We start from the raw sequence: 26,207 nt of genomic DNA on the forward strand, positions 1-26,207 counted from the left end.
GGGCAGGCAGTTTTTATTTGGTCTAGGCTTTAGAATAGAAACAGATTAACTGAGTGGCTTGGTCAATTCAGGGAAATCTGGTCCTTGTATCCTGGCCTGACTCTACCACAATATCTATCTATCTGTCACTAAATCTATGTCTCTATAACTATAACCATCTCTAAACCTATATGTCTATCTATCCTGCTTTTCTGTCACCATCTCTAAGTCTAAGTATTTATCTCTGTCTCTCTCGCTCTCAATAAATGTATTCTATAGCATCTGCAAATCTGTCTCGTCTCTATAACCCTTGCATCTGAGGTGGTTCAGACCTCTTAAGTATTAAGGGTGTTTGGTAAACCAACACATATTGCAAAGAATTTTGACACTGTATGCTGCTGGTGTGACGTAACAAAGATTATTTTGCAGTGATCACGTGGTTTCTGGCAAGGTGTCAAGGGGCTTTGAACCACTGTATCGATACCTTTTGCTTTGGAAGGGTTGATACTGCTTCATGAACCCTGCTTTTAGCATAACATCACTACCAATTGCACTCTCCCTCAAAACCGAGACTTGACATCCATAGATTAGGGCCTAATGAATTTATTTAAATTGACTGATTTCCTTATGTGAACTGTAACTTAGGATAATCTTTGAAATTGCGTTTATATTGATGTTCAGTGCTTAAAAATTGCTGATTAAAGAGTGACCTGTAAAACCTGCTGGATTGAGGCTCTCCAGGACCATGACTGGACAGCCCTATAGTACATTTAGCAGAAGGAACCAGGGAGGATGTTGCTCTGGGCAAAGTTAGTTAGTTGACAAGAGACTATAAATTAATTTGAAATTGATCTATGAAGTGCCACGCTGTGTTCTGTGGAGTATAATGGTGTCTTGTACCAGCAGGAGTCAATTTATTAAGTTTGATTGGAGTGTAGTACCTAGGTTGCAGGGAAAGAAGTAGTCTTACTTCCAATCACTCTTCGAATCCACTGTCAACAACCCCCGCAAACTCTTCTCCACCTTCTCCACCCTCCTTGCCCCCACTCCCCCTCCCCCTCCTCCTCCCTCATCTCTCACTGCTGATGATTTCGCCTCCTTCTCCTCCAAGATTGCAGACATCTGCAGGCTCTTCAACAGTCCCCCCTCCTCTCCCATCACACCCAAACCTCCCACCGGTCAAGCTTCCTTTTCTTCATTCTCACCTCTCTCGGACTCTGAAGTTTCCGCTCTCCTCCTACGTCACAAACCTACAACATGTGCCCTGGACCCTCTCCCTTCTCGTCTCCTCCAAGCGACTCCACTGACTCCCTCAGCTGTGCTCGGGCGGCCTCCCTCTCTTCGGTCCTCATCCTTGACCTCTCCGCAGCATTTGACACTGTCGATCACTCCATCCTCCTCTCCTGCCTCGCTGACCTTGGAATCTCTGGGACTGCTCTCACCTGGTTCTCCTCCTACCTCAGTGACCGGTCCTACCAAGTGACATGGCGAGGTTCCTCATCCACCCCTTAACCTCTCCTCACAGGCGTTCCCCAAGGCTCCGTCCTGGGCCCGCTCCTGTTCTCTCTCTACACTCGCTCCCTGGGCCCCCTCATCGCTTCCCGTGGTTTCTCCTACCACCTTTACGCAGATGATGCCCAGATCTTCCTGTTTTTTCCCTCCTCTAACAGTCTCGTCCAATCTTGCATCTCTTCCTGCTTGTCTGCTATCTCCGCCTGGATGCACTCACACCACCTCAAGCTCAACCTCTCCAAATCAGATCTTCTGTTTTTCCCCCACTCTTCCTCACCTTCTGCTGACCTCTCCATCTCGATCCCCTTGGAATCCACCACACTCTCTCCTTTATTTTCCGCAAAAAATCTCGGAGTCACCCTCGATCCTGCACTCTCCTACACCCAGCACATCACCACACTGACACGCACCTGTAGATTCTTCCTGAGCAACATACGCCGGATCCGTCCCTTCCTCACCGACTACCTGCCTGCAACTACTACCCGCCGCTCCAGCTCATCCAGAACTCTGCGGCTTGTCTGGTATTCTCTCTGCCACAATTCACACACGCTACTCCACTCCACCGCTCCCTCCACTGGCTCCCGATACCGGCACGCATTCAGTTCAAAACATTGACCCTCACCTACCGATGTCTCGACCACACTGCACCGAGTTACCTTCAGACACTCGTCTCTCCATACATCCCCTCCAGACCACTGCGCTCCTCCAGTGCCAGAAGACTAACTCTACCTCCTCTCCACTCCCCTTCCTCCAGAGCCGCTCCTTCTCATCCCTGGCCCCTAAATGGTGGAACGACCTTCCCACCAAAGTCAAAACAGCAGACTCCTAGACCTCATTCCGGCGCTTACTCAAGACACATCTTTTCAGACAGTACTTATAATATTAGTCCCTGATAGTCCATGATTGATGCCTTTACTTAACTGTATTTTTGCACTTTGTTTTGCACTTCTGTTGTAAGTTGCCCTGGATAAGGGCGTCTGCTAAGAAATAAAGATAATAATAATAATAAAACCGTGGGCCTTGAGGGACACGATTCAGCCATTTTTTGTATTAATAAGCTTGACTCAAAACATTTTGTGTTTGACCATTATAGCTAGTATTATTTTGTATTTCTTTAGATGGTATTTAGTGATACAGGAATACATTTTTTATTGGATCAGTGGTTGAAGAAGTAAGATTTCACCTGAAATGTATTGTAAAAATATAAAGCTGCTGTTTTAATAAACTGCTAGATTCCAAGACTGAAATGAAGGTGGTAAGGTTCTAGAATTTGGATTTCGAAGTTCAGACAAGAATGATCCTGGAATAGATTTTGTAGATCCTCAAAACATACAGAAAGTCTAAACCCAAAGTAGAGTAAAGTGGAATGTTTCTAGTTGTCATCACAATACATTTGACTATCGCATGACCTAGAGAAATCATTTTCGAGTGCCAGTAGAATCTTCTCTAAGTAGTCATGAATGACAGAAAGAAAATGTGTTGCCTTTTTATTTTTGCGTTTAGATATTTTCGCAAAGGCAGCTACTTTGGTCTGGCCTGCTTTGCCAATATGCCAGTGGAGAGTGAGCTGGAGAGGGGTGCCCGCATGAAGTCTGTGGGTATCCTGTCACCTTCTTACACTCTGCTCTACAGATACATGCATTTCCTGGAGAACCAAGTCAGGTAGGTGCTGATCTGTCTTTCTCTCCTGTCTGTTACTGTCTCTGCCCTTAGTGAGTGCAGTAAATACACAGACAACATTCTTAAATTCCCTCAATCTGTGCTTTATTCCCCTGTGGAGATGGCTGCAGTCAGATTCCAAGCAATTCACAGAAGCACTGATGAGAAGTGCCACATCACTGTTAGCACTTGTTGCTCAACCAGGAATACATCCTTTTTAGGTATTAGAAGAATGCTTTCATTAAAGCATTTCAAAGGCTAATTGTTTATTTGTTCTATCTTCAAAGCTGGTGATTAGCACAATAAAAATATCCTTTAATCTATTTTGAATAACATTGCAGCATTTGATCTGTGAAACATACAGAAAAAACAATCTTGTTTATGTTTTTTAATGTGATGTTTCCCCCTCCACTATAAAACATATTCTATTTGCTTATCTTGTTGCTGTGTTCAAATTTTTAGGTTTACCTATCACCTATGGGTATCTTCTTTCTTTCAGGGAAGGATTACATATGTGCTGGATTGTCTTGGTTTTCAGGAATATAAGCAACACATGTCTTCATAATTTTGTATAAAAAATACAAAAATGTGTTTTGTTCTCCATAGATATATGAATTACCTTTTCCTGATTCATGTCCCTATTTATACATACTGCTACAAATGGCATAGCTCATAATTTCTGAATGAAAAACTTAATTGCATAGAAATGTTAATAGCAATAAAAAATAAACCAAAAAGAAGAAAATATTTAAACCATTTAACCTGAGATGTAACCTTTTTCTCTCAATTTGGAATGATTAACTGTTAATCAGCTGATATGACCATTCTCATCAGTGCAGAAGAGAAGATAACAAGCATCATGTTTTCTTAAATTTAATAATATCAACATAATTTATTTATTAGCATATCCCCCTTACCCAGGGTGAATATCCAGTTTGAAGGCCACATGAATTGATGGCCATCAGCTTCTTTACACTCTGCAAGTCCTTCATGAAGAATGCTATAGTATCTTATTGAAGTCTAACGCAACTCTCACAGATATATTGACACTACAGCCAGTTGCAACTTGCACCTTTTAGCCAAATAATAAAATCTGTATACTAAGTGCTTGTTGAAACTGTATTACTACTTCATACTAAGTAAAATCATTTCCTTTATTAAACAAACCCAAGGTTTAATCCAAATCCTGTCTTCTCTGTGTCAATGCAGGCATCAGTTAGAGGTACCGGGGCACTACTCTCAGTTAGAAGCTTTTTACGAAGACAAGAAGGCAGTGTTGGCAGTTGGCAATGGAGCAGCTACCTCCCACCAGCCAGGGCCCTGGATTCCCACAATCAACAGGTGTATGCACCCAGAGATGAAGGTAAGTAGGCAATTCATCACTTTCTCTGTAGGTTGTCTGAACAATGTAGTTTACATTCAGTGAGTTTATTGATGCTTGGGGAATTTTTATTCTGTTTATTTCTTCAAGGTCAAAAACTCCTCATTGAGAGCTTAGCTTTAGATGTTGAAAAGAAGGATTATCAGATCCAGTCCCTGGGTTTGTTTTTGTTTCAGTCAACCTTATTAGATTTATGTATTTGTTATTTTAATGCATTTAACACTTCTCTCTGAGTCTGAAAATTATACACTGCAAAATATAATATAGATTTTAAATATAGCCCATATCAGACGTTTTCTGGAAACTTTTAAATATGACAATACAAGCAAGTTGAAATCTCCTGTATTCAGACACAAGTATTGGCAATTTTATAAATCACCCAAACTGAGCTTTAGAATGTGAAATAATACACTAGTTTAGGGGTGTCCAGCCCTGGTCCTGGAGATTCAGCAGGTTTTAGAGGTCACCCTTGTATCACCAATTTATAAACACTTGGAAGCATTTAACTTTGATCAGTTAAGCAGGTGGTGTGGTAAATTTAGTCCTTGAGAAATTATTGGAGAAATTATCTGAATACCTGTAGCCTCCTGAGGGAAGAATCCCCTTGGTTGACTTGCTTAATTGATTAATAACATTTGTTTGTTTTTTGTGCCCAGACAATTCAGCTAAAATAGCTTGGGAAGGCTAGTCTTTTTCTACAATGGCAAAAACTAAAGTTTTGTTGTATTTTTCCCCTCGAAAGCAGTGCCTTTCCTTGCATTTTTTTTCGAAAGTATTTTTTCGTATGTGTAATCCTATAAAATAATGTCAATGCTGCAAAACTGCATTATAATCAGCTAAGAAAACAAATCAAATTCTGTCTGTCTCTAAAAGGAAGTAACGGTTAAAAAGAAGAAAAATGCACGTGTATATGAAGCTGTGGCAAATTTGTATTTCACTTTCTTAGGCATTCCTCATTATTAAAGTGACTCCTGTGTTGTTTGCCTACAGATAACGCACCCAGCCGGCTGCATGTCCCAGTTTATCAAATTCTTTGGGGAACAAATCATAATCCTGTGGAAGTTTGCATTGCTGCGGAAACGAATACTCATCTTCTCTCCTCCCCCTGTGGGTGTGGTCTGCTACAGAGGTAAGGCACAAGAAGCATCAGCGAGTTGACTAGCATTATCTGCAGAGCTGACAATTCACTCACTGCCTAACATACTGTGGAATTGCCGCACTGTTGGGCGGACCATCTCTGGGTTTGAGTCATGACTGCAGAAAAATGCAATGGTGTTTTTTAATTATTGAATCGGACAACTGAACAGTATGTCTCGGAAAAAAATATATTAATAACAGAAAACACTGTATTTCCTTAAAAGTAATAAGATATCACTGAGGCAAGTCTTCCAGGGGTGCTTAAGCAGATAATAGTAGAGCTCCAGAATGTTATATAGCAAAGAAAAACACTATATAATCTTAATACTAGTAAGGACATTATTTTTTCAATTTCAGTATTTTTTTCATTTGTCAAATAAACTGAAGAATTCTGTTGGCTCTGTAGTAGTAAAAAGTCTAAATAACCGTAACAATTTATGAAGTGTATGTAAGAATGGTTCAATGGCCACTTGTTTACCATCAGTATATTGTTTTTCAAAAAAGGTTTGATTCAAGCAGTGGTGGATCTCACTACTGTGCTACCTTGCTAGTGAATCATTAAGATAATTATATTGGATAAATGTGTTCTAATTCTTTTACTGTATCATTGTTGATTTTTGCAAAAATTGAGAGAACAATATAGTTGCAAAATGTTGCCTCCCTTCAAATGCCACCATCCACATTTTTTTAATTGATAGTTGCAGGAGAAGTTGTGTGCTCTGACAAAATGGGCCTAACTTAACACAGAAATAATGAAAATCTCCTTTTTGCATCTGTAGTGCAGCATGGGCCCAGCAGATTCAGTTCGACACCTGGTCATTGACACAGTGTAGCCCTAAATTAGGGGAGTTCTGAGTACAGGGTGAATGATAATTTCTTATCCTATCCAACATTGAGAGAAGGAAGCTGAAAAAGCTATAATGAAGCAAATAATTCAATTCAAGGTTTTCAGCTAGGCTTGTTAATAAAAAATTCAATTACAAGAATAAGTTGCCAAGGACTAGGACTGAAACACTGTTCTAAGCCAATGTTCTCCCCTCCAGTGTACTGCTGCTGCTGCCTGGCGAACGTTTCCCTCCTTGGGGTTGGCATGTCTGTGCCAGAGTTCAGACCTTTCTTCTACATCAATGTGGCTGACATTGAAGCCCTGGAGACAGAGCTGTCATATGTTGCCTGTGAGTAACAGTTCTGCAAAAAATTCTGCCAGCCCCTTAAGGCCTTGGACCTTCTTAATGGCAGGAATCGCCATTTCTACTTTGTTGTTCCAACTGTATTTGATTGTATCATAGTCTTGTAGTTCAAAACACCTAGAATGTGCTGATAATTCTCACACTACTGTTTCCAAAAAGATTTTGTTATTCAGTGCAAGTTGGTATGTGATGTCAGAACATCAAGGGCAGCTTTGGTTGAGTTTGGAGACTGCACTTTCCAGTTCAATTCTATCATATAAGCAAATATTAACATTTTAACATTTACAAATTAACAAATAACAGTGGATGTCAAATGCCAACAAGTATGTTCTTTCAGTGTTTCAGGATTTGTTTTCATAACTTCCTGGATAGTGGAAAACCAGGGGAAAAACTTCTTCTTAGCAACTTTAGTCATTATTATCAAGTCAACCAAGGGTTCATGTTTCACGGACTTTCACGGATAGTAATTTTAGTATCCGTATATAACATGTAGACAGCTGTGTCCATGGCTGACGGAAAAACAGTGAAGACAGAGTTATTTTCTCTTTTCCAACAACAGGGGAGATTGTACAACTAAAAAATGTCGCATTCAAAGTGAGGAAATAATCAGACATCTGCATTTACATCAATTGAATCATCCCACTTGCCTATGCTGTTTTAACCAACTTATTCTCAGTTTGGTGTATTTTACATTGTCCTAGGAATACTTTTGTAAAGTTATAATTCATGCTCAGCAAAAAAAAATAATCTTACATTTTACATTAAAATAAAAGTCTGAAATAATGATTCGTAAGAGACAAACAAATATTTTCAGTTGGCACATTCCAGTATCTGTACTTGTGACTGACAGGCATCTGCTAATTGAATCAGTGTTAGAAAATAAACCTGTTAAAAGATATAGGCACTATTTTGATGTTTGGCACATAGTAAAAGGTAGTGTGTTTAGTTGTCATTTTTTTTAAATAATAATAATAATCGTACAAGGAATTGGAAAATATCTGATATAAATATTGATTTTCAAGATGTAGATATTTTAAAATATTAAAAGAGAAGTAGTGGGCAGACACATTAATTGCAAATTAAAGAATTGGAGTTGTCCAATATCACCTTCTGCTCCAAATCCAGTCAGTGGCCAGTCTGTTGATTTGCACATAGCTGGTTTAAAGTCATGTCCGGCATAACAAAAATGCAGTATATCTGTTACCTTGTGAGTGTTGTGTATTGTAACACCCCTTTTCTACTTCAGATCCCTTTAATACCCCAGTAACACTGTTAGGGACACTGCTTATAGAGTTTATATTTAAATTAAACGTATCACTATAATAATAATAATAATAATAATAATAATAATAATAATCGTATGAGGAATCGGAAAAGATCTGGACAAGCTGACCACAAGATCAGTGTGTTAACAAATAAAACTGTGTGATAATCACATAAACTGGGCGGCCCGTACGTCTAATGGACTGTTGTAGTATTCCCGCTGTATTTCTACTATCCATGAAGTTACGACACATACAACACGTCCTCAAATGCTGAAAAAGTCTAGCCTACAAGCTGGCTTTTCACATTCACCATTTTTTAGTGAATTTTGGAATTTTAGGAACCAGGCTAGTTCTGCTGTAAGTTCCTTGAGTTCCTGCTCTGTTCATAGTTCTGAGGAATCAACTAGTGCCAAATGGAACAAGACCTAGAACACACACACACCTGGGTCCTGAAGGGATCATGCTAAGATTTGAAGAATGACCCTTAGCTATAATGTTATGTTAACTAAAGATATTTGTGGAGCAGCTTGGAATGAGTACAAATTATATTTTGGCCAGTACTGTTTTGATTTTATAGTCTGTACCTTCCAAAGTACTTGGTAACGCAAATGTGTTTTCTTTGTTTTGAGCTGTGTTCCAAATTACGTTAGGACTGCAAGTAGAACTGGATCTCTAAAATCTACATCGAACCCATATCTGTTGAATTGGGCTTTCCTGAGCTGCATTGAGTGTGCAGTGGTTTCTTGTAGTGTACTCTGAGAGGGCAATACAGGAGCCAGATTATGTTAATGAATTGCTTTACATTTTGCAACTGCACTGTCAGCATTCACTATCATGTTTAATTTTCTTTACTTTTATACTACATTTTTGTGTCTAAAGTTTTTAGATTTTCACTTCAGTTCCTCAAGTTTATGATATAGGATTATAAAACCCCTGAAAACATTGCATTATATTGCATTTTAAATATTCCGTGTCTTGGTAAATGGGGTATAGTGCCTGTAATTGATGCTTACTGCAAGCAAAAAACATGACATTTGTATTTGCCAAAAGACAGATTTTAAAAGAATGACCTGCTCCTAAACTGTCTAACTCCCACACACTGTACAAATACTCTTTTTATCTGTCATGAAACTTTGTTCCAAAGGACTTGTAACGAAGTTGTGATCTGAGAAGTCTTTTATTTGTTAGCCATAGACAGCCCCATTTTTGTTTTAGGTCTTGTAATACACATACATGCATTTTACTTCTTTGTAGAAATTATATCACGTACGTTTTTTGATCTCTCTTAAGGTACGACAGAAAAAATCTTTGAAGAGAAAAAGGACCTGTATGATGTATACGTGGACAATCAGAATGTAAAGACGCACCACGAGAACCTGCAGCCACTGCTGAGGATAAACAGTGCGGACAGGGACAAGTACAGGAAACTCAGCGAGCAGAGGTACTGGCAGCAGCACTGAGGGGAGATGCCTATAGTACTGCTAGCATTGTGTGGGGTTACATTGGTAGTGACCCAAATACAGGGAGCAAGGTCATGGGTGTTGAGTGGAGCATTGTCCAGAGACCCTGCTGAGTCTTTTACTTTTGACTCCTGGCCACAAGTAGTTTGTTTTCTAAATCTAGATGAATATAATATAAACCTAAATTAATGTAACATCTACCTATCTTAACCCTTAAGTATAACTAGACTTCAGGATAAAGTGGATGAATTTGCCATGAATGTGTTGGTGTGTGTTGTGTCCAGACAGATGCTGCTGTACTCTCAGGAGGTGGATGAGGACTGCTCTTCCAGTGAAGAAGACCTTTTCATCCTGTAAGTGTCTGCAGGCAGCTCACGTGGAGATGTAGGATTGAAGCAATGAGGCAGCAGATGTAGCATTGTTGGTCTTTGCATCAGTGTGACAATATTAAGTGCTGCTAAATGTCCCTGTTATCTAATTAGATTCAGTCAGTGTGTACTAGAGCGGCTATCCTGTTAAAAGACTCATGATTTAAAAATACCCTGGGGAAGATCTGTCATTTTCTTTTCTTTGTTCTTTAAATGTTCTGCATCCTCTCTTCATACTGGCAGAAGTAATCTTACATTTTTCAAATGAGAGACATTTTGCTCAATAGACTAAGATTATCACATCTTTTAAATCCATAGTACTTTGATTTATTGCACTTCCACATATGCCCATTGCTGTGGGGGTGAGGAGACCTTGTCCTTCATTCTGCCCTTTGGCTTCAGAGATAATAGAAATAGAAATACAAAGCGCCCTTTGAAAGGATTCTGGTTATAAATCTTCGCTGGAGTTCCAACTTTTTTGCCCTAATCATTAATTGAGCATGTATGCGTCTAGTGACATATGACATTGCCAAGGTAAATGATTATTACGCCAAGTTATTTTTAGCAATCATGAGCAGGTATTTGCATTAACACTGTAGAACTGCCAGGAGCCATGATTTGATGGCCATATTTAAAACAACATAAATATTAAAATGAAAGGACAAACAATACATTTTAAGTTGTTATTTTATCATAAAGCATCTGAGTGGGCAAAATAATGTATTTGAACAGAAGTCACATACAGCATGATTGCAAAAATGTGTAAAACTATGTAATAAATATTTGAACAGAAGTAAGGGTTAGACATAACATTGGCAAGAAAAAGTGTGAACCCTTTGGAATTACCTGGATTTCTGCATAAATTGGTCATAAAATGTGATCTGATGTTCATCTAAGTCACAACAATAGACAAACACAGTCTGCTTAAACTAATAACACAAACAATTATATGTTTTCATGTCTTTATTGATCACACTGGATCACTGGTGGAAAAAGTATGTGAACCCTTGGATTTAATAACTGGTTGACCCTCCTTTGGCAGCAATAACCTCAACCAAACGTTTCCTGTAGTTGCATATCAGACCTGCACAATGGTCAGGAGGAATTTTGGACCCTCTTTACAAAACTGTTTCAGTTCAGAAATATTCTTGTGATGTCTGGTGTGAATCGCTCTCTTGAGGTCATGCCACAGCATCTCAGTCGGGTTGAGGTCTGGACTCTGACTGGGCCACTCCAGAAGGCGTATTTCGTTCTGTTGAAGCCATTCTGTTGTTGATTTACTTCTGTGCTTTGGGTCGTTGTCCTGTTGCATCACCCAACTTCTGTTGAGCTTCAGTTGGCAGACAAATGGCCTTACATTCTCCTGCAAAATTGCTTGATAAACTGGGGAATTCATTTTTCTGTCGATGATAGCAACCTGTCCAGGCCCTGAGGCAGCAAAGCAGCCTCAAACCATGATGCCCCCTCCACCATACTTTACAGCTGGGATGAGATTTTGATGTTGGTGTGCTGTGCATTTTTTTTTCTCCACACATAGTTTTGTGTTCCTTCCAAACAACTCAACTTTGGTTTCTGTCCACAGAATATTTTGCCAGTAGTGCTGTGGAACATCCAGGTGCTCTTTTGCAAACTTAAGATGTGCAGCAATGTTTTTTTGGGACAGCAATGGCTTCTGTGGTGTACTCCCATTAATCCATTCTTGTTTAGTGTTTTACGTATTGTAGACTCGTCAACAGAGATGTTAGCATGTTCCAGAGATTTCTGTAAGTCTTTAGCTGACACTCCAGGATTCTTCTTAACCTCATTGAGCATTCTGCACTGTGCTCTTTCAGTCTTTTTGAGGACGGCCACTCCTAGGCATAGTAGCAACAGTGCTGAACTTTCTCCATTTATAAACAATGTGTCTTACCGTGGACTGATGAATATCAAGGCTTTTAGTGATGCTTTTGTAACCCTTTCCAGCTTAATGCAAGTCAACAATTCTTAATCTTAGGTCTTCTGAGATCTCTTTTGTTCGAGGCATGGTTCACATCAGGCAATGCATCTTGAGAATAGCAAACTCAGTTTGTGTGTTTTTTTATAGGACAGGGCAGCTCTAACCAACACCTTCAATCTCATCTCATTGGACCAGGTTAGCTGACTCCTGACTCCAATTAGCTTTTGGAGAAGTCATTAGGTTCACATACTTATTCCACCCTGCACTGTGAATGTTTAAATGATGTATTCAATATAGAAAAGAAAATGATTCCAATGATTTGTGTGTTAATAGTTTAAGCAGACTGTCTATTGTTGTGACTTAGATGAAGATCAGATCACATTTTATGACCAATTTACAGTGAGGGAAAAAAGTAGTTCCCCTGCTGAGTTTGTATGTTTGCACACTGACAAAAGAAAAGATCAGTCTATAATTTTAATGGTAGGTGTATTTTAGCAGTAAGAGACAGAATAACAACAAAAAAATCCAGAAAAACGCATTTCAAAAAAGTTATACATTGATTTGCATGTTAATGAGGGAAATAAGTATTTGACCCCTTCGACTTAGTACTTGGTGGCAAAATCCTTGTTGGCAATCACAGAGGTCAGACGTTTCTTGTAGTTGGCCACCAGGTTTGCACACATCTCAGGAGGGATTTTGTCCCACTCCTCTTTGCAGATCCTCTCCAAGTCATTAAGGTTTTGAGGCTGACGTTTGGCAACTTGAACCTTCAGCTCCCTCCACAGATTTTCTATGGGATTAAGGTCTGGAGACTGGCTAGGCCACTCCAGGACCTTAATGTGCTTCTTCTTGAGCCACTCCTTTGTTGCCTTGGCTGTGTGTTTTGGGTCATTTTCATGCTGGAATACCCATCCACGACCCATTTTCAATGCCCTGGCTGAGGGAAGGAGTTTCTCACCCAATATTTGACGTTACATGGCCCCATCCATCGTCCCTTTGATGCGGTGAAGTTGTCCTGTCCCCTTAGCAGAAAAACACCCCCAAAGCATAATGTTTCCACCTCCATGTTTGACGGTGGGGATGGTGTTCTTGGGGTCATTCCTCCTCCTCCAAACACGGCGAGTTGAGCTGATGCCAAAGAGCTCGATTTTGGTCTCGTCTGACCACAACACTTTCACCCAGTTCTCCTCTGAATCATTCAGATGATCATTGGCAAACTTCAGACGGGCCTGTACATGTGCTTTTTTGAGCAGGGGGACCTTGTGGGCGCTGCAAGATTTCAGTCCTTCACGGCGTAGTGTGTTACCAATTGTTTTCTTGGTGACTATGGTCCCAGCTGCCTTGAGATCATTAACAAGATCCTCCCGTGTAGTTCTGGGCTGATTCCTCACCGTTCTCATGATCATTGAAACTCCACGAGGTGAGATCTTGCATGGAGCCCCAGACCGAGGAAGACTGACAGTTATTTTGTGTTTCTTCCATTTGTGAATAATCGCACCAACTGTTGTCACCTTCTCACCAAGCTGCTTGGCGATGGTCTTGTAGCCCATTCCAGCCTTGTGTAGGTCTACAATCTTGACCCTGACATCCTTGGACAGCTCTTTGGTCTTGGCCATGGTGGAGAGTTTGGAATCTGATTGATTGATTGCTTCTGTGGACAGGTGTCTTTTATACAGGTAACGAGCTGAGATTAGGAGCACTCCCTTTAAGAGAGTGCTCCTAATCTCAGCTCGTTACCTGTATAAAAGACAGCTGGGAGCCAGAAATCTTGCTGATTGATAGGGGATCAAATACTTATTTCCCTCATTAACATACAAGTCAATGTATAACTTTTTTGAAATGCGTTTTTCTGGATTTTTTTGTTGTTATTCTGTCTCTCACTGTTAAAATACACCTACCATTAAAATTATAGACTGATCATTTCTTTGTCAGTGGGCAAATGTACAAAATCAGCAGGGGCTCAAATACTTTTTTCCCTCACTGTATGCAGAAATCCAGGTAATTCCAAAGGGTTCACATACTTTTTCTTGCCACTGTGCATAGAAAACCATAAAACCTTGAGGGCTGATGCATTCCTTCTTATGCCTGTGGCCCTGCAGGTTTTTCATGGAGCAGAACAACCGGATCTTCCAGACATTGTGGGAGGTGTCTAGCAGCCAGGATAAGACCTTGACAGAGGAGCACGTCCGGAGCATGGGGCTGGACCCCCAGGGAGACCGCAGCTTCCTCATCGACCTGCTGGAAGTGTACGGCATCGACGTGATGCTGGTCATAGACAACCCCTGTTGCCCCTGAGTCATCCCGTCGGGGGAATGGAGTCCTGCCACAAGACTTGTTTTAAGCAACAGTTCCAATAACTGGAGGTGACCAAAACTGCTTGGGTGGGGTGGAGGTGGGGTGGAGGTGGGGGGTGGGGGGGGTTGGGGCCAGTGCCAGCTCAGTACTTAAATCACCTAGGATTATAGACTCTCCAGGTTCACGTTCAATTTTTGCATATCAAAGCAGTCCAACACGTAGTTTAAGGAAGGCTTGTGTCATGCACTGTCCTGGAATGTGTGCACTAGATGATGCTGGCAATTGTGTTGCTACAAGAGTTTATGGAAAATCTCAAAATATTTGTAAAGGCTTTATTCCAGGGAATATTAGATTTTCAGGTGAAAAACTAAAATCCATGTAACCATTCATTTTTGTTGGTGTTATCTTTTTTATGTTGTATTTTTTCTCAGCAAATTTTGAACACTACAATACCAGTATGAGAAGTTTGATTTGTGTGTGTGTGTGTGTGTAAATTGTGCATGTCCAAACAGGAGAGGTCTGTATAAATGTGAAAGACTTGGATTACTTGCAAAATAATGAGAACTCCAGCTTGCTTGTTGACTTCTATAATAAAGGTAGTTTAGGAAGGGTATGGGTATGATGGAAAATAGAAAATGTGTAAAAGGTTTCAGCTAATGTTATAAGGTAAAGAGTAAGTGATGAAATGTGAAAATCTTAGAAAAGTGATCTGAGAGAATGGTGAACCATCCATGAGCTTTTATAATGGTATTGCTGTATTTTAATTTAATTTAAATAATGATTCTCCTCCTTTGAGTGATCATCAGAAATGTCCTTTCTGTAGAGCACTGAGATCTCTGCTGAAAAACACAAAAATGTGTAAAGCATCATAATTCTTTTACAAATCCTCAATGTCCACAAACTGAGGGATTTGAATTAATGTTGATGAATTTACAAATGAACTTACAGAACATTATATACAGATTGGAGCTCATTCTTTGCAGTGTTGGGGGAAAAAACCTAAAACTGTATGCATCTTTGCTTGTAAAACTGCGAGCTATTCTCTGACAAGGCCTGCTTCATGTCTGCATCAGAGGGAGAGAAGAGTATTTATTGAGTTTTTAACAGTGTATTTATTGACTAGTGTCTGTCACTTGAGAAGTCGATGGGAAACTGAAATGGAGGTCTACCCTGCCCTGGTGATCATTAGTGTTACTTTTTGCACTGTGTCTTATTGGTGACTGTGCACTGCTGTTTTTACCTTTAGCGTGGGCATTCTTTGTTTTCTGTTGTTGATTCTAATGCAGACTATGAGAAATGGGGGAAGAAATTTCACTTTTCAGGTTTAATTCAATTAAACTAGGTGGATTATACAAATGTTGAAATGATTATAGATAAACAGTGCAAGAAACTGGAATGCAAAGCTGTCTACAGCACAAGATCTCTGTATCCTATTATAAATGTACAATAATCTTCAAATAATAATTTTCTTTAATATACTAAGGTAGAGAATTCTAAGCTATATGAGTTTCTATGATCCACCCATTTAATGATGAATACACCAAAGGAAAACAAAAGATATAGATATTTTAAAATATTAAAAGAGAAGTAGTGGGCAGATGCATTCATTCCAAATTAAAGAATTGGAGTTGTCCAATATCACCATCTGCTCCAAAACCAGTCAGTGGCCAGTCGTTAAAGTCATGTCCGGCATAACAGAAATGCAGGATATCTGTTACCTTGTGAGTGTTGTGTATTGTAACACCCCTTTTCTACTTCAGATCCTTTTAATACCCCACTAACACTGTTAGGGACACTGCTTATAGAGTTTATATTTAAATTAAACAGATCACTGGCAATTAGAGGGCAGCAGACCAAGGAGTGATGTAGTCAGATTAAACCATTGAAAACTGAAGTCTGCATATTAAATATATTGAAATGCAACACCATCCCGGTTAGCTATCCTCATAAAGTATCTTGCATAGTCAAGACCAGCTGCAGAGCAGCCACAGAGATGTGGAACCGCCACCCACAGTAATTGAATCAGGTACCCAGAAAGTGCTGTCAAGTAGTTCTCCCTGTGAGTTTCCATTTGGGAAAAAAAATAGTCTGCCTTTGGGGGAGTGATTTGCTTAGCAGGAAAAAGAGTTTGTATTTATTTTAACATTTTTAATAGTCAAGGACTGTATATTTTCTGTTAAGCAATAATTCTATTTATTTACTTTAAATTAATGTAATTCATTTTAATTGTCTACACCAAAATGTATTGTGAGGCAAACAGTAAATAGGAAACATACCAAGTGTCTGACCAGTCTGTTGGCTTCGTTTTTTTGTTTGTTTGCTGTATCTGTCTCTGTACTACAACTGTATTTGATACTACTGTACTTAAAAGGGAATGTAACCATTCAAAAGTGATGTATTATTTGCCTTTCATTAGCCGGACAATATTTCACATTGTACTTACTATCAAATGATTACAAAGTTGGTCCCTTTTTATTTACAGAGCTATTAATAAACACATTTTGCATGCCATTACTAGATGGATATTTTAACTGCAGTATAGATGAATGATTATAAGGCTACCACTGCACCTAACCCACCAAATTATCTGACAGTGTGATATAACATGCCTAGTATTCGCTTAAAGTTACAAGAAAAATCCCTCAATACCTGCACTGTGCATGCTTACCGATACCAGATGTACCACAAACCCCATATATTAACCCCTACAGTTTTAATACAATAGCTTTAAAATAAGAAGGGACTGAACTTTATTTATTATTATTATTATTATTAGGGAGATCAAAAGTTAAAACAAACTGAGCCACCAAATAGAATGATAAAGAGTAACTGCCTGGATTTTTTCTCCAAGCAGTGAACGTATGTTTTATTTACTGATGTAAAAAAATAAATAAAAACCTTTTTTCTTTTCTAAATCAAAATACTGCTGTAATATATTTTTACTCTATGAATACTATATTCAGAGTCCTCAGTTATGGTGTGTGTCAGTTTGTGTCTTTAACATTTAGAATGAAAACCAAGGCTCGTCTTTAATGAAATACCAAATCTTTGAATTTGTGATCAAATCGAGCAGCTGTAATCTATTTAAATAATTCACTATTCAACTGATGATCAGTGGCCAACTGCCCTCCCTTCCAGAGATGCTTTCAAAACAAGCAAATTACTCTTTATTGAACACATAAATTAAATCACATTCAACTACACATTTTAAATATATTTAATTCAGAGAGAAAGGATAACAAATCATGCATCATGTTAGTTTCATTCAAAAAAGTAAATTGTAAATTCTAGAATGTCGAATGGTGCCCTTTTCCTTTCTTAATTAGATCTGACAGATTTGTACTACACACGTAGAGGTGAAACTATGGGACATTTCTTAGACATGTATAAGCTATGAAACAAATGGAAAAGTCAATAGATGCTTCCCATACATTTAATGTTTTTGAATAAAGGCTCAATAAACTTGGATATTTTTCTAAATTATTACTAGAGAAGTATTTTGCTCCATTTCAGTGGTGAAGTAGGCTTCTTTGTTTTCAGCTGATGCACTGTGTGGTGAGCTTCCATTGTCAGAACACTCCAGTAAGACTCTCTGCTCCGAGATGAGATTCATGGCAAATCAAAGCTTCGCCCTGTCCTCATTGAACAACACCCTGTTGTGTTTGAAGAGAGATCTTCAGTTCGACGAGCTATGAAATTAAAAGTATTATGTATAGCTATTTTGTTGTTTTTTTCCGTTTGTTTGCTCTGCCAGGTTTCAATATCTTCATGAAATACTTATTCAGCAAGAGGCCTGGCCAACTGGAACCATTGGAAGCCATCAATGCTACTTGAATTGGCCTTTTGACTATGAAGACCAAACTCTCTTCTCCGGGTAAGGCAGCATTACTGTTACGCCAGTCCTGTGTCGGCCGCCCTCTCTCTCTCTCTCCATCACTGGGCCTCACTCAGCAGCTCCTGTTTGCGAGCTGGGTTGCAGAAGAAGTGGAGTTTCCGTGGTAACAGCATGACCTCCACTGGCATGGCCTCGTATGCCTCGTTGTCAATGTTATAGAAACCGGCTCCCTCCTGTGGAAAAAGTAAAGGGCAGGGTTAGGCAGAATACAATGCTCAGATTGTATTGGCATTTTTCAGTTTCATTTTGAATCGGTGAGATCAGTGACCGCCTCACCTGTGGCAGACTGAGGTGCAAGCGACTGGCCATCAGCTGAAGTGCACTCTCTGGACACATGGACGGATCCTTCATCTTTATGCTCCTGTGTGATTTACAAACAAGACAATTACAGTCAAAGTCTGCCGGTCTTAGAAGCTCCTAGTGCACTCAAAGAAAGAGGCCATTAAAGTAAAGATTCACTGACAGGATGCCTCTGCAAGTTATTTTTATACATATTTATTTACCCACCACTGTTTATGGCAATTAATTTTTTATATAGATTTTCATGTGGTGTACATTGTGTTATTGAGCTCATAGTCCTCTCTCTTCAGGGAAAGAAAACTTTCTACATTGCCATATTAGATACCTTGTCTACCTTTTAAAATGTAAAAAATATAGTCAGAAAATAGGTTATAAATATTCATGTGCTCAGAATATTGACTAGGACTGCTATTCTATATGAACATAGCCAAATGATTGTCATTGGACATTGCTTTTAATTAAACATAAGCTTAACATCAATCGGGCCACTAATGAGAGACGGACATCAGCTTGAGTGACAGGTCTGCCATTTTATCCTACTCACCCAGTAGAAATAAAATCTCCTTTACTGAGAGTGTCAGGTTCCACACAGACCGTCAGGGCATCTTCTGTGCGCTGTGAGGACAAAACATCAGAAACCTGCTGAATCTTGGGAAGAGAAACCTCTTACCTTTAACTCTCACTACTTCAATTGCCATGCTGATAAAAATAGAACACCACTTCTGTTCACATGCAAATTAAAAGACTAGTTTGCATCATCTAATTTCCTGTTATTAATGATGTATAATAGCCATATCGTTACTCATTATCAAAGGATAAATCAGCCTCTGTAGTTCAGTATTCTCCAAATCAGTTTAATTCTTGTACCTTCAAATATCTCAAGGTTTCCAACTGAAAACATGTCAACCGAATTTTGCAATTTTGAAATCAGATGGTATGAAAAATATAGGTTTCTGAACAAAATTTAAATAAATAACTACGACCTAGATCCAACCAAAACTTTGACCTACCAGCAAATCACAAGTTGTACCCTATTGCATTATTATTTATAAGGAGTGGAAAGTTAGAATAAAATAAACTGTACTTGGGAAAATGTTGTGGCATTTAAATGCAGCATGGAGTGGCACTGTGGCGCAGGAGTTAGTACTGCTGCCTCACAGCTCCTGGGACTTGGGATTGATTCCGGCCTTGGGTGTCTGCCTTTGTCTACCTCTAAACCCCGGCATCTTACCTTGAGATTGAGATTGCTGTTCTGAGTGGCAATTGACAGCTCCACAGCTGACACTTCCACCTCTTCCAAAGGCTCCGGTTCTTGTGGAACTTCTATTTGGAGATACAGAGATACTTCAGTCTGCAGTGCAGGCTGCATGGACAAGACTCCATCAAAGGCAGAATCACATGCATTTGAAAAATAAGGTCAGAATCAAGCTACAAAACATCCCAGGGAAATGTATCGGTATGGTAGCTTGTATAAACTGTATCAACACTATTGCATGGAAAACTGCTACCCCATAACTCCTGTGCTACCTTGTTCTGGAGGTGCCCAGTAGAGTGACAGCCTGTTGATAATCCGGGTGAGGAGTGGGGGGCGGGGGGGGTTCTCAGTGAGATCTGGGGGTCGCGGTGTAGGGCCCTGGTATGTCAAGGAGGCTTTATGGCTCTGTGGCCACTCCTTTATTGAAAGAGATAGAGAAACAATAGCTGGTCATTAAATTCTTATTTCAGAAGTATATTACTTTGATTCCAAAGAATGGTAATCAAGTCAATTCAGTAGATAATCTTGACAATATCTGTAACCTCCATTAAGTCTTCCTTTTGTATTATTATACCCGACACCCTGTTAGATTCCAAAGTATACTACATGACTGGTAGTTAAACATATAGAAAATGCATTACTTTACCTTTAATGTACTGAACAAATGAGCTGCTTTTGATTTTAAAGGTCCAAGGTACCAATACCTGAAAGATTAAACACACCCAGTATTACTAAAAGTAATTTACGTGAGAATGTAACAGATACTTAAGACAATAACCTATAAAATCCCCCACTATAAAATGTATGCATTGTTAAGAAAACAGCTGATTTGCTATTAGTGTACACAGAATACTGTGCCTCACTTGCTAACATTGGCTGCTACGTCTCGGTACGCGCCCCATCGTAACGCAGTCAAGGCAAACACTGGCTGGTCTTTCTCCCCCTGCAGGAAAAAACAAGAGCACAGAGTGATGGGTGTTTCTGTGGATACAGCAGATCCGACTCCTCTCCATTTAATATTTTATTATGGTTTCACAAGTGATCTTGGTTGCACAGAGAAAAAGTTTACACAAAAGAGGTCCTGTTTATTAAAGTTAACCATATACCACGTTACATATTTCAAATATACAATATGTTTTTGGTTGTACTGCATTATCTATATTTTGTAATGTTTTATAGTAGAATGTTATATTATCTTCTTGTAACAAGCTTATGTGAGTTCATTTATTGTAGTATTTGTTTTTATTATGACGTACACCGATCAGCCATAACATTATGACCACTGACAGGTGAAGTGAATAACACTGATAATCTCGTTATCATGGCATCTGTCAGTGGGTGTGATATATTAGGCAGCAAGTGAACATTTTGTCCTCAAAGTTGATGTGTTAGAAGCAGGAAAAATGGGCAAGCGTAAGGATCTGAGCAACTTTGACAAGGGCCAAATTGTGATGGCTAGACGACTGGGTCAGAGCATCTCCAAAACTGCAGCTCTTGTGGGTTGTTCCCGGTCTGCAGTGGTCAGTACCTATCAAAAGTGGTCCAAGGAGGGAAAAGCAGTGAACCAGCGACAGGGTCATGTGCGGCTAAGGCTCACTGATGCACGTGGGGAGTAAAGGCTGGATCGTGTGGTCCGATCCAACAGATGAGCTACTGTAGCTCAAATTGCTGAAAAAGTGAATGCTGGTTCTGATAGAAAGGCGTCAGAACACACAGTGCATCGCAGTTTGTTGCGTATGGGGATGCATAACCGCAGACCAGTCAGGGTGCCAATGCTGACCACTGTCCACTGCCGAAAGCGCCTACAATGGACACGTGAGCATCAGAACTGGACCATGGAGCAATGGAAGGTGGCCTGGTCTGATGAATCACGAGATCAAGGTGTTGACTTGGCCTCCAAATTCCCCAGATCTCAATCCAATCAAGCATCTGTGGGATGTGCTGGACAAACAAGTCCAATCCATGGAGGTCCCACCTCGCAACTTACAGGACTTAAAGGATCTGCTGCTAACGTCTTCATGCCAGATACCACAGCACACCTTCAGAGGTCTAGTGGAGTCCATGCCACGACGGGTCAGGGCTGTTTTGGCGGCAAAAGGGGGACCTACACAATATTAGGCAGGTGGTCATAATGTTATGGCTGATCGGTGTATGTATGTAAGACTTCTACTATGCCCTGATCTTCCCAAAACAGGGCCCCCTTCACAGCCTCACCTTTATCTGCAGCACGTCGAGAGGGACTGTGTCTCCCTTCAGGATAGAGAGCGTGGCATCTGTGATGTGTCTGAAAGGAAACATGCAGGTCACGGGTAAACACACAGTACACAATTGCACTTCTAGTGAAGCCTTCTTCAAAGTCAAACATGTTAGCTTAGTAGTAATAAATACATTTGGGGTGGGGGTTCTTAAAATATTTAAGTTAATACACTGTATGAAGGGTAAGAGACGTAATATTGTGCAGTTTGGAACTAGTTCTGGCAGCAAAAACTGCAAAATAACAACTCTTAGAAAAAATAATACCTTCCACTTGATGTGTTATCTTATTATAAATCATACACTTTAGGAAAAGACAAATATTTATATGTATTTATCATATTTTTACCATTATCACTTTATTGAGTATAACCCAGTGGCAATTCTGAATTTCTGTATCAGACTGCATCAGAAATTGATGGTGTATATCTGCTATATGAGATACTCACTTCACCCTGTTGTCACTGGGAGAATGCAGAGTTTGACTCAGGGAATTTTGGGAGCCCAGGGGTATGAAACCAATGGGAGTCTTACTGATGGATGCCTTAAAAAATATAAAACAACTTGCATAGTTATTAAAATGAAATACTGTATTAATAACATTAATTTGTGAGATTTATGCCCAACATTCAAGGTCAATGACCATATAAGTATAAGTATTCACACTGGTTTAAATTCATCATACATACTCAGGCACCGTGTGACAGAGGATTATACTGCTCATATGTCATTAAGTAGTTGCTGTTAAAAACGACATTACTATCCTTTCTGACAGTTATCATTTAATTACTGTAACTTATAATTGCTGTGGGGTAAGAATGTTGCCAGACATGCATAGTGAGGATGAAATTAGGCAATTTGCAGGCCAATCAATTCTGGTGATGTCTTAGTCTCTGAATAATAACCTAGATTAGGGTTTTTCACCAAGCTTGGTCCTGGGGAGCACCAATCCATATTTCATAGGTCACATTTTCAACATATAAGGACACGTATACATTTAATTCTCATGTGTTTTGGTAATTACAGATTTCTGTAAGCAAAAGACCCTTGCAAGCATTCTGTTGTGTGGACTCTTAATACTAATCCTGCAGTACTGATACATCCTTTTAACTCAGCTGCAGGCTTACCTGATCGGGTCTTCGCAGCAGTCCAGTTACTACCTATACAGACAGATGAAAGGTGAGTGAGTTATGTTTTCTGTTACCTTTCAAATGTTCCTGAATAACACTGATCAGTCATTAAAATCCCACATTTTAATTAATTAACACATTAAGAAATATGAACTTAACGGCTCAGCAATTCATTTCTGTAATACAGTAATGGAATATCTGGATCCAATGTGTGTATTGGATATAGACAATAAGCAATTCTGTACCTCCTGCAGGGTGCCATCTCCTCCGGCCACAATCAGGAGGTCGGTCGGTTCCATCAGGTCAAGCAGCTTCTTCGCTTGGCCCTCATAATCTGTCTAGAAGACCCAAGAGGAACACTGTTCAGGTGCAAACTGTGACCTGACCTCTTCAATTCTGTGTATAGCCACACAAAAGATAACACATTGCCCCCCACAGTTACCCACCTTCACCAACGTCACTTCATAACCACCCAGGTGCAATATGGGTGCGGCATTTTTCTCAAACAGGTTGGCAGCCTTTCTGTAAATGCAGAGACACACACAATTATTGATATAGTATAGGTAGGCCCATATAATATGATGTATTCTAATACAGCACTGCACAGTTTAGGAGGTGATGCACTGGATACAAAATTTGGAGAGATGGGAAGTAGAGCACAAATGAGAAAAGAATGAATGAGCTGCATTCAGGTTTAAAATGACACTGATGAAAGAGAACACTTTTAAAACCTATTTTTAACTCAGCATATACTTCTCTATTTTTTCTGCAAATAAGATAATAAGCACAGCATATTCAGCAGTTTTAGCTGATATACAGAAGCCTACATGGTGTCAAATCTTTCATAGCTCAAACACATTCCTGAGATGTAAAGTAATAATATGCCTAGTTTTATTTAAAACAAAGTCCAAGAAGAGAAAAAAATCTAAATAAAATGTGCAACATAGAAACAGAGAACAAAACAGACTTATGCATATTTCTTTTAAACAGGGGTCGCTAACCCTGGTCTTGGTGGGCAGAATTCCCTATCTTACCTATTACAAGCAGCTGGGTTGAGAATCACTGTGGCCTTTTTGACCAGCATGTGTGCTGGTATCACCTGCCTGCCAAACTCCTACAAAAACAAACACACATTACAGAACATATCTGGAGATGGCCACTGCAGAAAGAAATGTAATTTCCAACTGAGTGTAATTACACATTTTAAGTGTACAAAGTTGAACATCCCATCTTACACACTTGTGAACCTGGCCATGTACAGTTTTGGTTTCTTAAGGTACCAGTGGATCTAGAAGAATTTAATAATTTTCAGCAATTAAAGTGAACGCTAGCCTCTCTGATTAAACACACATAAGTACTTAATTGACACTGCTTTACAGAGCTTTATGATAACATTCCTTCTTCTGCATTATTATATTGCTTTTTATTGATATACATTATTTGTATATACAGAATATGTAACTTTTTCAAATATTCTATAATAACATCCATCTAGATATTTATATAGAATTCAATATCATCATAAACTCACATCCTTCACATTGTTTCTTTATAGCTAGCTAACCAACAAGGACATCTGCTGCTCAGGATGTAAGCAAAGCTTACAATTGAGGTTTTTTTTTCTAGTTAATATTTTATATTAAGATTATTTTTATAGTGTTCATTTAAATCAAAATAGCTTTTAAGGGAGACATTTAAAACCTAAAACTTAAAACAAATTTAATAAACCTGAGCAATACGTGCAAGTACGGTATATTTCAGTAGTGGTGATGTGACGCCCCCTTCTGGCAACTTCCAGAAGAAATATGAAAAATAATTTTCTCCTATGAAATGATGGATATTTCATTATTGATGGTATTTTTTATTTTATTTCTTATGGAAAAGGCCCTCTTAATAGAACCAAAACAACAACACAATGTTTTCACAGAAGACATCGTGAAAAGAGTGAGAAATTACACCAACTATAGAAAGCACAACATATACTACAGTATGTGACTTGCACAACTGTAGCATCATCAAGACAGAAGAGCACCATGGCTGACCCAATATTTTCTACAAGAACACACCAAATAAGGTTAATTGGTTTATTGACTGAAAATTCCAGATGTTGAACTTGAACATCCAATTCCATGGTCTCCTCCCTTTGAGAAAACATACTTCTGCTCAAAGTATGACATAATTACACGAACAAACCTAAATATGTGTATATATATATATATATATATATATATATATATATATATATATATATATATATGAGAGAGAGAGAGAGAGAGAGAGAGAGAGAGAGAGAGAGAGAGAGAGAGAGAAATAAAGTAACTCTTACCCTAGCTTCATGACAAGCTGCCCTCCGCAATAGGTTGTCACTGGAAAGGAACAAATCATGTGAAAACCGTTAAACAGCTTCGTATGGTGCTTTACACGTTATTAACAATATTTAATACATGCAGCTGATACAATGATTTATGTAGTCTAACCAATGCTTTCCATAGAGCCAGTGTCCTCCATAGGAGACGACGCTGGCTCCGAATAAAGACTTCTTCCAGTGATTCCTGAGGGTCTGCAGGACTTTCAGCACTCGGGCCATGGAGAGACAACACTGTCCACACCCTGCTCAGATGAATTGCAAGATCAACACACCAATAATAAACGACCCCCTTTTCGTTGCGACTTGTCCCCTTTACACATGGACACGACATGTGCAGCACCTAAAGAAATCCGTAAATCCATGTTTCGGTAACTTTAGTTCCCTTTCATAATACAGATAATATATCCACTTCTTTACATGTATATTACTACTACTACTACTACTACTACTACTACTACTACTACTACTACTACTACTATTATACTATAGTTACTGTGATTATTACTACTATTACTAATTATCATAATAATAATTTAATCTGGATTTTTTGTGCTATAATTGAATGGAGGGCGTGTCTCGTTGACCTTTTTAAAATGTCAATGTAACACTTAGACACGCCTATTGTTTGACGTTGAGTTTCTAATTAAAAAAATATAAACTTAGAACATAAACAGCTTGCACTTTCATATTCTGGTGATAGGGGCTTACGTTACATATGATAAACCAAACCAAACTGCAAGAGCAAATGTAACAGCATGAGAAGACTACATTTCCCGAGATAGAAAATAGCACTCATTCTCAGGTCCTCGCCTGAAACTTAGGGA

General features: G+C 39.1%; 2 protein-coding genes across 2 annotated transcripts in view; one reads left to right on the top strand and one right to left on the bottom strand.

Annotated features, from left to right (window-relative positions):
* The window catches only part of dennd11 (DENN domain containing 11), a 26,161-nt gene extending 11,890 nt beyond the window's left edge, over positions 1-14,271 (top strand). The window contains exons 3-9 of the mRNA XM_066724575.1: positions 2,995-3,153; positions 4,360-4,513; positions 5,522-5,660; positions 6,712-6,843; positions 9,414-9,564; positions 9,868-9,936; positions 13,987-14,271. Coding sequence (XP_066580672.1) covers positions 2,995-3,153; positions 4,360-4,513; positions 5,522-5,660; positions 6,712-6,843; positions 9,414-9,564; positions 9,868-9,936; positions 13,987-14,182 — 1,000 coding nt within the window. The 3' untranslated portion in view covers positions 14,183-14,271. The remainder of the gene's footprint in view (positions 1-2,994; positions 3,154-4,359; positions 4,514-5,521; positions 5,661-6,711; positions 6,844-9,413; positions 9,565-9,867; positions 9,937-13,986) is intronic.
* Positions 14,272-17,383: 3,112 nt separating this feature from the next.
* Positions 17,384-25,729, bottom strand: agk (acylglycerol kinase). Its single transcript, XM_066724576.1, has 15 exons — positions 25,493-25,729; positions 25,342-25,381; positions 24,050-24,129; positions 23,462-23,537; positions 23,261-23,353; positions 23,013-23,045; positions 22,335-22,429; positions 21,847-21,916; positions 20,496-20,575; positions 20,279-20,336; positions 19,905-20,049; positions 19,609-19,700; positions 18,922-18,992; positions 18,354-18,438; positions 17,384-18,250 (listed from the first exon to the last, which is right to left on the bottom strand). The coding sequence occupies exons 1-15, from the start codon at positions 25,600-25,602 to the stop codon at positions 18,116-18,118; spliced, it is 1,263 nt and encodes a 420-aa protein (XP_066580673.1). The 5' UTR covers positions 25,603-25,729; the 3' UTR covers positions 17,384-18,115.
* Positions 25,730-26,207: the final 478 nt, after the last annotated feature.

Source organism: Amia ocellicauda, chromosome 15 (assembly GCF_036373705.1).
Source record: "Amia ocellicauda isolate fAmiCal2 chromosome 15, fAmiCal2.hap1, whole genome shotgun sequence".
Classification (NCBI taxonomy): Eukaryota; Metazoa; Chordata; class Actinopteri; order Amiiformes; family Amiidae; genus Amia; species Amia ocellicauda.